The 12050-nt window shown below is 51.2% G+C and overlaps 1 protein-coding gene across 1 annotated transcript; it reads right to left on the bottom strand.

Annotated features, from left to right (window-relative positions):
* Positions 1-8849: 8849 nt before the first annotated feature.
* Positions 8850-11044, bottom strand: LOC120703525 (ABC transporter G family member 8-like). The gene has a single exon (XM_039987636.1). It carries the CDS (start codon positions 11033-11035, stop codon positions 9188-9190), a length of 1848 nt encoding a protein of 615 aa, XP_039843570.1. The 5' UTR covers positions 11036-11044; the 3' UTR covers positions 8850-9187.
* Positions 11045-12050: the final 1006 nt, after the last annotated feature.

The following is a 12050-nucleotide window of genomic DNA, read 5'->3' as shown; positions in this document are numbered from 1 at the left end:
GAGGATATCATCAATGAAGATGATCACAAAGACATCAAGTTCCTCCATGAAGATGCTATTCATCAGATACATGAAATAGGCCGGTGCATTGGTGAGGCCGAAAGACATGACAGTGAATTCATAAAGACCATATCTAGTAGAGAAAGCCGTTTTCGGAATGTCTTCAGTTCGAATCTTGATTTGATGATAACCCAACCTTAAATCAATCTTAGAGAAATAACGAGCTCCAAAGAGTTGATCAAACAAGATATCAATCCGAGGAAGAGGATATTTGTTCTTGATAGTGACTTCGTTTAACGGACGGTAATCAACACACAACCGTAAACTATCATCTTTCTTCTTCACAAAAAGAGCCGGGCATCCCCAAGGAGAGGAGCTCGGACGAATAAAACCCTTATCCAATAAAGTCTTGAGTTGTTTCTTCAATTCTTTCAACTCATTGGGAGGCATTCGGTAAGGCTGTCTTGAGATGGGAGCTGTTCCGGGCTTGAGCTCTATGACAAATTCAACCTCACGATCAGGAGGCATACCCGGTAATTCTTCTGGAAAGACATCCGGATACTCACAAACCACGGGAATATCTTCCAACGCCGTGGTTTTGGTACCCGCCAAGGCATATATACAAGATTCCATCTTGGCAAGAGAGAGTAGAACTCTACTCCCAGAAGGGTGCAAAAGATCAATGGTGCGGGGCATACACTTAATAATTCCATCATGCTTACCCAACCAATTCATCCCAAGAATCACATCTAAACCCATCTGATCTAGGACAAGAAGATTAGCTTGGAAAATAGCTCCCTCGATGAGAATTGGAACCCTATCCACAAAGTTTCTAGAAATGATCTCTCCACCCGGTGATTCTATCTGGTATGGCACTGGTAGATTTTGCATTTCAAGCTTACTATGCAGTATAAACTTCTTACTGATGAATGAAAAAGTTGCCCCAGAATCAAAAAGAACCATAGCAGGGTGAGATTTGATTAGGAGCGTACCCATGAGGACTTCAGCGTTCTCCGGAATTTCTTCGGCGGTGGTGTAGTTGAGACGGCCATGTTTAGGAGCTTGTTGTGGCTTAGCTTCTTGACGTTGTGCTTGAGGCAGAGGAGTATTGGGCCTAGGTGCATTGAAGGCATCGCCACGCCTCGGAGAGGGGCAATCCCTAGAGATGTGGCCTAAGCCACCACAATTGAAGCACGGACCCTTTGCGGTCACACCTGGGTTGTTCCAATAGGCACTGACCGGCCTAGGAGCTTGTCCTTGAGGAGGTTGAGGGTGACGCACAATCCACATAGGACGTGGAGCTTGAGCACCCGGCGCCCGAGGTGGAAAAAGAGAAGGCCCCAGACGTGGACGTGAGGAGCTACCGCCTGCTGAGGTAGGAGCGGGGCGCTTGTTCTTTGCTTCCAGATTCTTCATCTTGTGCTCGGCTCTAATGGCAATATTCACCAAGTCATTGAAGTCTTCAAACTTGGTAGTAGAGAGCTTGTCTTGCAACTCTGCAGAGAGCCCATCGTACAAGCGTTCTTGCTTCTTGGCATCGGTGGCCACTTCTTCAGGTGCATATTGGGAGAGAGTGTCGAAGGCATTGACATAGGCCATCACATCACGACCTCCTTGAGTGAGATTCAGAAACTCCTTCTTCTTGATGTCCATGATACCCTTGGGAATATGGAAGGAGCGAAAAGCTGTGCGGAACTCCTCCCATGTGAAGCGGTAGTTGGCAGGGTGAGATGCCTTGAAATTCCGCCACCAAGCCCCAGGGGCATCATGAAGTTGATGAGCAGCAAAGAGTACCTTCTCATGAGGCTCACACTCAATAAGACCAAGCTTTTCTTCAATAACATTGAGCCAGAAATCCGCATCAAGAGGATCTTTGGAGCCACGGAAGATGGGCGGGTTGGTGCGGAAGAAATCTCCGAACCTGTTCACTTGAGGCTCAGCTCTTGGACCATTATTGCAGGCATTGCCCAACTGATTGACTAGGTGTGCCATGAGTTTAGTTTGTCGGGCCAGGACGTCCGCGAGATTTGGGTGAACTGGAGGATTAGGAAGGGGATCCTCGTTGTTGCGGTGGTTATTACCACCCGAACCACTGGCACCATTCCTTTCATTTCCCGAACGCAACACCATCCTGCTAATAAACAAAACGGTTAGCGGTCAGGAATGAAAGATAGAGGATGATACACAAAGGCAGGGTGGAAAGACAATGTGTAGATAAAAATCTAACACATGATCAACACCGGAATAGCAACTCTAAGAGATAGAGCAGATTTGGTCCACTAAGATTAGCAAGAACGAGATCAGCGAAAACTAGACCACGACACACTAGATTAGTTAGATGCAGGTTTGAAAACCACAAGAAAAATATGCATGCATGCGAGGTATGAATGCAACATGACGTCTCCTCACAGCGTGAGCACGCCTTAACGTTCTATCACTCACTTACGATCCGCAACAACCGCATTGTCCAACAGCGCTACAACCCACCTACTAGCGCTCAGGACATTGGGTGATTCCCACCCTCTCAACCCCGGTAAAAGGCTTAAAAGGTTTCCAGAGGGTGAAAGGGTTTTCCTACGCTACCGCTACTCATTCAGACAAGAGAGGTTAAGCATATCTTAATTAAGCAGATGAAGCAATAAGAAGGAATTAGTTCTAAGACCAAAGAAGAAAGGTAGCAACCAGCCTTAAGTTCAAAGTTTTAGCAAAAGTAAATATTAGTGCAAGTAGTCAAATTTTATTTTACTCTCAACCCACTAAGCAAATTTTAGGTTCACTTCATGGAAACTCAGCTCTGATACCCGTTGTGAGAACCGCCCAATTTGATACTATTTTAAACGAACCGCCGGTCATTATCACCCAGATGAGAGTTAACACGTGCTTGCCGTAGAGCGAGCCACGTGTTATCCCACATCTAGAGACACGAATAACCGACACGTCATTCATTCAAAATAATACCAAATCCGGTAGTCCCGGTATGTGCTCCAACATACGCCCAGGATCAGCATATGCACATACCGTATACAATCGAATACATAGCCAACAATCCACAAAGAGCAGTTATATAAAACCAGAGTTCGAGACTTAATATTACAAGTTCAATATAGGTGGGTTTCAAGCTTCACTTTACAAGCCTTGGGCTCACGCAAGTCATATTAAACAAAGATTTAGAGCTTATTGAAAATACATGCTCTCCCGAAGCTCAGCTACGATAAAACTTACTTAAGATGATGATGCCTTGCTCAAGGACATCACCACAGCAGCAACAGCCTACTCTTCCCCCGCATTAGGATCAGCGGGGTAGAAATGGCCGAACACCACTTCTGGCTCACCTGCAACTAGGTTTAGAAAGCACCCTGAGTACAAAAGGTACTCCGCAAGACTTACGCGATTAAATAAACAAGGATCATGCAAAGGCTCAAGGAGAAGCTTTAAGTTTAAGTACTTATTGCATAAGCATAAGCTGCCTAGACTATCACCTAGCAAACTTAATTAATCTTGCCCAACCCACAGAATTTTAGTTGATTAAGAGAGTAACACAAAATACATAACAGATCCTCAACATGACATGAAACCAAAGCCAACAAAACCGAAACTCTCTATGAAGAATTCGACGAACCAAGAGCTTGCTCATATCCGAGAGCGCGGCAATTCGAATTGATTATAACCTTGCAAGGGTGTACTACTTTACCCACACGACATGAGGACCATGCGACTCACCCAACCGATCACGCCGGGCAAGGGGGTACTCACGTCAACCGTTCCCAACCCGGCTCAACCGTTGAGGGTACGCCCAGCTTGCGCGTGGAGACTTAGTTCCACCGAGGACATCTCTAAATTTTCCTACACATAGTTCCACTCGGGGACCTGCTAAGCCTCCCTGCATAGCCCGATGGCCACGCATCTGGGACCGGGCCCCAATGATCAAGTCAAAGAAGGTATTTGGCTCATCCGTTCCATTATATTGGATATGTGGTAGCACGGAAAGGTGCTCAAGGCCGATGGCATCAACTCGGTCCTTAATCGATCCAAGCGGACTATGCCCTTGTGACTTCATTCTCTAGGCCCTACTATTCCGCTCGAATCTCGATACTACCAAACCCATACCACTAAACCAAACCAGTGCGATCAAGGGTAACCAGTAAGTGTGATCCTCCAGACTATTCCTGTCTAGCGAGCAAAAGAAGTACTCTAAACCAGGCTAAGCATCTAGTCAGATTAAGTTATTGCTGACTAACAAGTGACAAGGACATGGTTAACAATTCAAGGAAGATAATGCAGGAAATTAGGTATAAGAATGCAATACATACATACTATAAATAACCCAACATTGCCCGGTGGGATAACTAACTCAGATTAAGTAGGAGCAAGGAATCATGCTTAGCTGCTTGCCTTGGATAGCTTCGGACTCGACCGCGTACGGAACTCCAAGTTCAGGCTCGACGGGCTCGGCGGGTTCCACGGGTTCGTTTTCCGACGGTCCGGTCACTAAAATGCATGAATGCGATGCAAGAATTAAGAAATGAACTAAACAACAAGCATAAATCATAAAACAAAATAAGCATGCAGAGGCTGATGCAAAGAACTCATGAAAATAGATTATGCAGTAAAAGCATTTTCCTATAGATAACCATAAATATTTTAGCTTTCAGCCACTCTAAACAAAGTAAATCAGAAAAGGCATGCAAACTAAACTAAACAAATCTAAGAAAAATATCTTTGAAACCAGGCAGCAACACAAGGCTAACAAAACTGGTTTTGCCATTTTCTCACTTTCCAGCAAAAAGTTCTATATTAAACCATATTTTGGACAGCAAGCATGAAATCGAAATGAAACCCTAACCAACAGCAAGGAAACACCTGAGTAAGTTCCACTACTGGAAACTAAACCTTACAAGGAGTCTAACAAAATTTGGTTTGAGATTTTTCGAGCTGTACACAAATAATCAAGCATTAAACTCACTTTTGCAAGATAAATCTATAGATAAATCTACAGCAAAGTAACATGCAAAACAATATTTTTCCTAATTAGATCTCAGCTAGAGGAACTCAACAAAACAAGTTTCACAATTTTTGGAGCTATACAAGAATTTCTAGGGATTTTACAAGATTGCTGCCAAAAGAAACCTAAAGAAATTATAACCAAAATCGCTAGACACACCCCAGCCGGCCAGCCCAGCGGCTGACAAGCCGGGCCCACGGACCAGCGGCCCACCAGGCCGAGTCAAGGCCACCCCGGGGCCTTGACCCGCGGCGGGGCGCGGCCAGGGCATCGCGCGCGTCGCGCTTGCGCGCGTCGCGCACGGCGACGGCGAGCGGCGGCGGCGCGAAGCGGAGCCGAAACGAGGCAGGGGAGGCGCGCACGGGGCGGAGGGGATGGCGGCGAGGCTCACCAGCGGCGGCGCGGGCAAGGAGCGGCAACGGCCGGGCGGCGCGACGGCGCTAGGCGGCGGCGGACCAAGGCGTTCGCCGGCGGCACTGCTGGGGAGGGGATGAGGCCGGGTGAGGGGCGAAATCAGCCGAGGATGGGGCGGGCTAGGTGGCGCGCGCGCTAAATCGTGGAGGGCCTCACCGGCGGCGGCGAATCGAGGCGGCCGGCGGAGCTCGGAGCGGCGGCAATGGAGGGAGGGGAAGGGATAGGGTTAGGGTTGGGGAGCGAGGCCGGTCGGGGCGGGGTCTTGAGGCGATGCGAGGAGGGACGGTTGGGCACGGCGCACGAGGATGGCTGGCACGTGGCCCGAGGATGGCCGGCGGCGACGACGCGTGCGGCGCGGCGCGGAACAGAGCAGGGGAAAGGAGAGTGAGGGGCTGACAGGTGGGCCCGGCAGGGAATTTTCATTTTCTTTTTCTCTTTTTTTTTCAGGGCTGTGACACTCATCATCCTATGCTTAGCTCATAGAGTGGTTGTGTTGCATCCCGTGTCTGCTTTAATCTTTTTGGCAGGATCGGAAGCATGCCCTAACAGCTACTGCAAACTAGATTAATAACAGCAGCAGCTAGCCCATTTCAAACTAGAATACGGAGATGTACGGCTTGCTTCCGATCAGATCATCACTACTGGTATTGGTGCATATGGGATCGGTCGTTCTTGATCGATTTTCTGTTGCCCATAAGCTTTTTTTAAGATAAAGGAAAAACTCCAACCTTGAACATTCGCGTGAGAATGTCTACGGTCAATCATTACAAGATTTCTTAGAAACTAAACCTCAAACGAAGATCTAAAAACACAAAAAAGAAAATTCTAAAACAAAAAAAAGAAATTATGAAGACTAACTTCAATCCTTCTCTTTGTCCACATTTCATCCTTAAAAAACCTTTACTCAGCACCAAATCATGACATCTCTCATTTTCTTAGAAACTCAATGTCTGATCCGCCTGATATCGTTGAGGTAACTAAGTCAGATCGAAGGACCTCTAAGACGACTCTCCAAGAAGAAAACGACATTAAAGAGGTCATCACCGCCTCATCGATCCAACAAGCCAGAATTGGGATTTCACCCAGAGATCCATCAATATTTGCATACGCCACCACGACAACGCCTCAGCAGAAAACAACTCCTGAAGCACCGCCATTGTCAACACAGACAAAAGGTCAGGTTGGGCTTTCGCCTAGAACCCCTGCGGCGGTACCACCACCCACGAGCGATCTGCAATCAAAGCCGAAGGATCCAGCCTCCACCAGCAAGCTGAAGTTACCCCACCATCTCGCCGGCTCCACAGGGTATGGTGCCAGTCGAGGATCCGGCACCGCCACCAACGTCCGCCGTCATCTTACCTTTATTTTGCTAGCCCACGGCAAAGTCAGCTTTTGCCGGCCGACCTTTATCGTGTGCCCTTCACCGTGTGTGGCACACGGCAAATCCTTTTTGCTGTGTGTTTTGCCGGCCGAATGAAAGGGATCTGGGCGCTCGCCTGCTGCGGCTAGATGGCTGATTTTGTTTTGGAACAAGTTGATGACCTTATTTGTGTTGGGCAAGCACGCACACATGACACCCCTGCCAAAGCGTAGGATCATCGGAGGAGCTGGATATCCAAAGTCTCCCACATGCAGAACATCCATTATTTTTCCCGTTTAGTGGAAACTACTCACAACAGATTCCTACAGATTTTGTACCAATTGACACATGGATAGGTTTAGAGTACACATATATATAATATATGTCATTGTGATCCTAAAATCCTATACGAAGGGAAATCGCGTGTGAAATTATAACTGACCGCAAGAGCGAGAGCCAAGAGGCAGGTATTTGCATTGGGTGATCCTGTAGAGAGATCACCTAAAGCTAGCGCGGCGGAAGTTCTTTTTTTTTTCATCTCGATCGCTGTGCAACATTCATTCCGTTGAAGTCACACACGCAATATACCAGACAGGAAGCCCGAATAAGCTGTGAGCGAAGAGGTAGCGGCAGGAGAGGAGGGACAGCCGCCGCCGTGCATGCGTGGGCCGTGAATCCTTTCTTTTTATCTACGCGCGGTGGGGTCTGATGATGCGGCGTGCATCTTGGTGCGTCGTCCGGTCTCCTCCTACACGACGCCGGTCGCACCTAACTGTCCCAGGACAAACAGACAAGCTATAGGGTTCACGAGACACTCACAGAGGAGAGAGACACCGCTAGAGTTGTATACACGCATGGATCGGAGTAGGTGCCAAGAGGCTAGCTACAGCGGCAGCAGAAACCAACGACCCGTGAGAGTAACCGACGAAACCGCCCCCGCAGCCTCCGCATCATCTCGCTGGCTCGCTCTCGACCTGGCTGTCACCCACATGACACCGTACGTGTCAGGCCGGTAATGCATGCGATAGATAACCATCAGCGCCCCGATTAATTCAAGAGTGTGTTGTAGCTCCAACGAAGAACTCTAAATTTCTGAGCTGCTTGCGTTATATTATTATTGTTTGCTTCTCTGCCCCCATCTATCTATTTAAACTAGTCTGGTGGCTAGCTAAGCCATCAGTACTGTTTCCGTACGTCAGTACGTGAGTGAGTGCAAACTGCCATGCGTCACCAGCGCTACTGCCCACTAGTGTGCCTGTCCTGCCACCACTGCATCGTCCGATCCATGCACGATCGATCACTGTTTTTTTCTAATGTGGCTCTAATAATGTTTCTTATCGATGGCTTTGCCATGTGGTAGAGTACACAAACAAGCACTACACGCAGCTCTATGCAACGCACGCTAAATAATTATACTCACTCGCGAATGAACCAAGAGTGGGCTCTACCGTACCTCACGCGCACCGTGAGGACCGATCATGCATGTCTACAATATTTAAACCACTAAGAGCTTGTGTGTTCGATTAATCCCCTCCGCGTGGGGATTGAGGGGAATTTCGATTTGTCGAGGATTTAATTCCTTCCAACCCCACCTCCAACTCTCTTCGTTCCCCTCCAAACCGATCAAGCTACGCACCGAGATTTGAATTCTGAATTTCTGATGTACGGAGCTGTACCATTCTTACGCCCTACTGGTGTGCTATTCAATTCTACCGATGGTGATGAAGCTAGCTAGCTAGTGGCTAGTTCAGAAAATGGTGTTTATTATGCAAACAAGAAACTAAGTCATCAAACATGCAGATGGAGAATTTACATACTTTTGCAACTGTGGAATGTGCAGATGAACATGCTAATAATGCTACCAAAAATATTCACGAATAATAATGTGCAGATGGAATTTAACAAGAAGATAAAAAATTATCTTTAACAAGTCCCCGCGATCATATCATATCACATCACACAGATCATATATATATATATATATATATATATATATATATATATATATATATATATGTATAATGCGTCATAAACATATATAGATTTCTCATATACGACGCAGACCCGAGTCAATTAACAACGAGACTAAACTTATCTTTCCTTAAGTTAACGACGCATTATATATTATTATTCACCAATCCGTCTCCATCATGTCACAATTCACACCCACGCACACACACACTTATAAAGGAGTCGTATCTTGAAAATGTACATCAGTATATGACAGCGTAATTACCAGTTAATAATCACCCTCTTCTTCCCCGGCCCCATCTCTCTTTCTCTCTCCAAGTCGACAGGCAATTCCACGTACCTGCTAGCTTGTTTGCATGCACGCGTTCACACGCACGTACGGACGTGCGCTTCCGATCCTCTCCAAGATCCGATCCTGCCGAGCTCGCCGGCCAGAGGTCTCATCTCTTGGCCCTGGACGCTCGCCGGCTGAGCACCACCCAGTAGAGCACCCGGTAGAGGAGGAAGAAGCCGAACAGCACCTGCACGCCGGTCCACCGCTCCGCCGCCGTGAGCCCCTTCTCCGCCAGCACGTCGCGCCCCGTCTCCGAGCACTCGCCGGCGCCGCCGCCCCCGACGCTGAAGCACCGGTCCGCCGCGCACGAGTACTCGTTCGCCAGCAGCGCGTCCAGCGCGTACTTGTACGGCGACGCGTAGTGCATGAACACCCAGTACGCCGGCATGCTACCGCGCGGCAGGAAGTAGCCGGAGAAGAGGAAGAACCCCGCCAGCGACACCGACAACAGCGACGTCCCCGCGATGTAGTCCGGCGCGAACGAGCTCACGAACAGCACCAACGAGTTGGCCGCCAGCACCACCGCCCACACCACCAGCACGAACGCCGCGAACGCGCCCGCCGACGCGCACAGCCCCACCAGGAAGTAGACGCACGCCGAGTAGAGCAGCGCCACCGCCAGGAGGTACGGGAGGAACACCAGCGTCGCCGCCGCCGCGTGCGACGACAGCCGGTACAGCCCCGCCGCCGTCTCCGCCAGCACGATCGGCCGCTCCGACACGAACGTTGGCAGCGTCTCCGTTGTCGAGGTCAGCAGGAAGGTCAGCGTGAAGGCGAACAGGCCCAGCCGCTTGTGCGCGCCGGCCTCGCCGTAGCCGGCGTGGATGTAGATGGTCCCCAGCAGCGTGCCCACGAGCACTGCCTCCAGGAAGTTGGTCAGCAGCAGCTGCTTGCTGCGGAACACCACCTTCCACGCCCGCTTGTACAGCACCACTAGCTCGTGCAGCCTCGACGACGGCGAGGCAGCAGTCGACGACGTCGCCGCCTTGCGATGATCCGACGGCGGCGAAGTGAGGAGCTCCTGGGTCGACGGCGAAGGATGGGGGAGCTGGTCGAGGACCTCCAGGGCGAACTCGAGAGGGTTGAGCTGCGCCGGGACGACGAGGCCGTGGGAGAGGAGGGCGGCGTCGAGGGAGGCGAGGGAGCCGTGGTGCAGGACGGCGCCGCGCGAGAGGAGGAGGAGCGAGTCCACCGCGGAGAGGAGGCGCGCGCTCGGCTGGTGGATGGTGAGCACCACCGTCGTGCCCCGGGCGGCCGCGACGGAGCGGAGGCAGCTGACCACCACGTGCGCCGACGAGGAGTCGAGGCCGGAGGTCGGCTCGTCCAGGAGGAGCACGCCGGGGTCGCGCAGGAGGGCGAGCCCGATGGACACGCGCCGCCGCTCCCCGCCGGACAGGCGCGCGGGGGAGACCCGCGTGTGCGCGACGTGCGCCAGCCGGAGGTCGGTGAGGAGCGCGGCGACCGCGGCCGCCGCCGACTTCGGGCGCAGCAGCGACGCGGCGAAGGCGAAGGTCTCGGAGACGGTGAGCAGCGTGAGCGCGACGTCCGCCTGCTGCACGTGCGCCGAGAGCCGGCGGAAGGACGACGGCCGGAGCGGCGCGGAGTTGAGCAGCAGCCTCCCGTGCGTGGGCGCGGTGCGCGCGGCGAGGATGTCGAGCAGCGTGGACTTGCCGGCGCCGCTGGGCCCCACGACGGCCAGGATCTCCCCGGCCTTCGCCGTGAGTGACACGTCGCGGAGGATGTAGTCCGGCGGCGCCGGGGCCGCGCCGCACGGCCGGGCGACGAGCCGCGCGAGCGACCTCGGCGCCGGCGCCGGCTTGGCGTAGTAGATGTTCCGGGCGGCGAGCTCGTAGGCGACCTTCTTGGGCGGTGGAGACGACGGGGACGGGTCCGCATTGTCCGGTTCCGTGACGGTGGTGGTGGTGGTGGCCATTGTGGCGGAGTGAAGGAGCATGGGGAGGGAGGGAGGGGTAATGTACCATTGTACCTATGGTGTTCTTTTCAAAAAAAAAATCGTGTGGGTAGGTGTCCTGTGTCCACTTGGTTAGAAGTGACAAGCTGGTAATGGTGGATTAGCAGTATTTTTTAATTAATAAGGATTAAAATTATTGGGCTTTTTCTTGGTAGCAGAGTGTATGCGTGCATAGGAGTGTGATCTGTGGAATGGGACAAATTCTATGACATGGCTAAAGGAAAATTTGGATGGGTTAGGGTGGTTGCCCGGGTTGAATAAGGAAATTGTAGTTTCACACAGTCTTCTTTGACTCATGTCATCACTAGAATAATGAATGTAGTCAGACATGCACATCTTGTTTCCCTCCTCAAATTCATTACTTTGAGATTATTTACTACTACTGTGTGAGACATACCGACGTTTAGCTGTTCAATCTGTTGCTTGCTAGTACTTCTTGTTCAAAAATAGCAACAGCTCCTAGAAATTGCGGTACATACGTATCTGATAAAATGGCAATTACATGTAATTTCCAAGGGACTGGAGAGTTTCGTTCCGGCCTCTTTTCCTAGCTAGCCACTAATTTAGCATCCACCATCATAACAAAAGAAAATAATAATGAGCTAGCAGCTGGCACGAACTTAGCTGAGAATAAACAAGAATCCACAGGTTAGCCTGCCTGTGACTATGAGCCAAGAGAGCGCAGGCACGGGAGCGCGCATGTTGGGGGCGGCACTCGTCAGCACAGTTGCGGGGCGTCTCCTGGCCACAAATCCCCGGGGATGGGATCCGGCCAGGGCCCCCCTTGTCCTTGTCCGGCCCTCGAAGCCATTGACGAGGGAGGGACAGACAGATTGACCCATCCATGTCCCACCCAGACGCGAGCCGCCGACCACTTTCTACCGCTGGTCTCACCGGGACGCGCGCAGCTGCTCGCGGCAGGGCACGAGCGGCGTCGCGCCGATCGGCTCACCGGCCACGCCGCCGCGTCGCATCGGCGGCGGGCGAAGGCGAGACG

Source organism: Panicum virgatum, chromosome 4K, assembly GCF_016808335.1.
Source record: "Panicum virgatum strain AP13 chromosome 4K, P.virgatum_v5, whole genome shotgun sequence".
Lineage (NCBI taxonomy): Eukaryota > Viridiplantae > Streptophyta > Magnoliopsida > Poales > Poaceae > Panicum > Panicum virgatum.
This window is presented reverse-complemented; position numbering and strand designations above follow the sequence as displayed.

Excerpts from the sequence above, each read along its gene's own strand:
- LOC120703525 (XM_039987636.1), bottom strand. The coding sequence starts at position 11,035 with ATGCTCCTTCACTCCGCCACAATGGCCACCACCACCACCACCGTCACG.